At 37.4% G+C, this 1,825-nt stretch overlaps 1 protein-coding gene across 1 annotated transcript; it reads right to left on the reverse strand.

The window, feature by feature from the left end:
• Positions 1-350: 350 nt before the first annotated feature.
• Positions 351-1,624, reverse strand: LOC106779322. The gene is made up of 4 exons (XM_014667412.1): positions 1,364-1,624; positions 1,071-1,294; positions 734-991; positions 351-648 (listed from the first exon to the last, which is right to left on the reverse strand). The coding sequence occupies exons 1-4, from the start codon at positions 1,622-1,624 to the stop codon at positions 351-353; spliced, it is 1,041 nt and encodes a 346-aa protein (XP_014522898.1).
• Between the last annotated feature and the right edge of the window lie 201 nt (positions 1,625-1,825).

Below are 1,825 nucleotides of genomic sequence, written 5' to 3' on the forward strand. Positions count from 1 at the left end.
TAATCATTGAAAGTTGACAAACAAAATACATCTGTCCAAAAGGAAGTTAAGCACTTCATAAGAGTTTCCACTAACAAAATACAATTTGCACTTAATAAGACTCTACTTCATAAGAGTTTCCACTAATAAGACTCTACTTAAAAAAACATTAGACATGACTTATAAGGCAGCTTCATCTTCATTTGTTGACGGCATCATTGGTTCAGTTGACTGGGTGCAAGAAGTTCTGTTGTGGCCCAGTTGCTTGCATATTCCACATCTTTTCTTTATACCACCCTTTGTCATTTTGTTATCGTCCTTCACCAACTCCCATTGCTCCAACCTTCTCTTCTTCTTTGGTCTCCCAGGCATTATCTTTTTTGTGGAGGCAACACATCAACATATGGGGTAATCTCCCACATGTTCTGACCATTAATTGGATACACAATTGGATTGTAAGTTTCTTCATATGTTGTCTTCCTAAAGTAGCATGGTATGAATTCCTCTGGTTGTAGATTTAGGAATTTAATAGCACTCAAAGAGTGGCAACATGGTACGCCACTGATAGCCCACTTCCTGCATGTACACGAATGTTCATCTAAATTGACAACAAACTTGTCACCAGCTTGGGAGACATGGCGCACTTCAAAAAGCTTCTGTCCTGACCAGCTGTAAATTATGAAAAACAAAATTAATAATGAATACAACAATTAGATGACATTGGAAATCATGCAATAAATTGAGTAAAGGTTACCATGGAATCCAGTGTTTAGTTAACAGAGACTCCTTGTTTAGCCTAGTTTTGATTTTAGGACAAATGTCCCCAGAAAATGATTGTATTTTACTCCTGTTAGTTGCCCATCTCTTCATCAAGTATATGCGAATGTCCTCCAACATGCTTATGGTTGGTTTCGTCCTTGTATGCAGTAAAACACTATTGAAAGCCTCAGACATGTTGTTGACCAACGTATCACATCGAGGTACGGTGCTAAATCTTGAACGTGACCAGTGTCTACATGTTACCAACATCATTCACATTTAAGACACATATCTATGTAAAAAAATTAAACAATACAAATATGGATAAAAACCTGGGAGGAATTTTCATCAAGTATTTATAGGCTTCATCATTTATTTGTTTAATATTTCTCATTTCTGATTCCCATGCTTGTGGTTGAGTTGTTGATGCTGCCTTCCACATCAAACGCTTAAGTTGTTTTCCAGGGAATTTCTTTCTAAAATTAGCGTATAGGTGCCTAACACAGAAACNTTGATCAACTCGAGGCACCACTTCTTGTATAGCTTGCAGTAGTCCCTGTTTCATAGATTGTTGTTAGAAATTTGATGTGAACAACATTAATGTAGAAATGGACATGTGCATTACCTTTTGCNGATCCNACATCAATGTAAATGATGAACTCACTTCCTCCCCACCAAGATCTTCAACAACAAGTTCAAGAAACCATTTCCACGTATCCTTGTTTTCTACCTCCACCACGACATAAGCTAGAGGTAACATTTGATCATTTGCATCTCTACCAACAGCAGTTAATAATTCACCACCATATCTTCCTTTCAAAAACGCACCATCAAGTCCAATAATTGGCCTTTGCTCTATAAGCCATGCATCTCGATACCCCAACATTCCACTTCCTATTTATCTTTTCACGAATTTGCACTCCCTTCACACTGGGATTTTCTCTAACTGTTTTTTCCAACCTCTTACTCAACCATTTTGCATTAAGTAATCTTACTTTGTGCTCCCTACTACATCTATGGTTATCAACAACAGTCCTAAGTTGCAAGTTTTAACTGCTTGCATATATCCACAATATGCCATCCAAGG

Source organism: Vigna radiata, unplaced genomic scaffold (genome assembly GCF_000741045.1).
Source record: "Vigna radiata var. radiata cultivar VC1973A unplaced genomic scaffold, Vradiata_ver6 scaffold_195, whole genome shotgun sequence".
Classification (NCBI taxonomy): domain Eukaryota; kingdom Viridiplantae; phylum Streptophyta; class Magnoliopsida; order Fabales; family Fabaceae; genus Vigna; species Vigna radiata.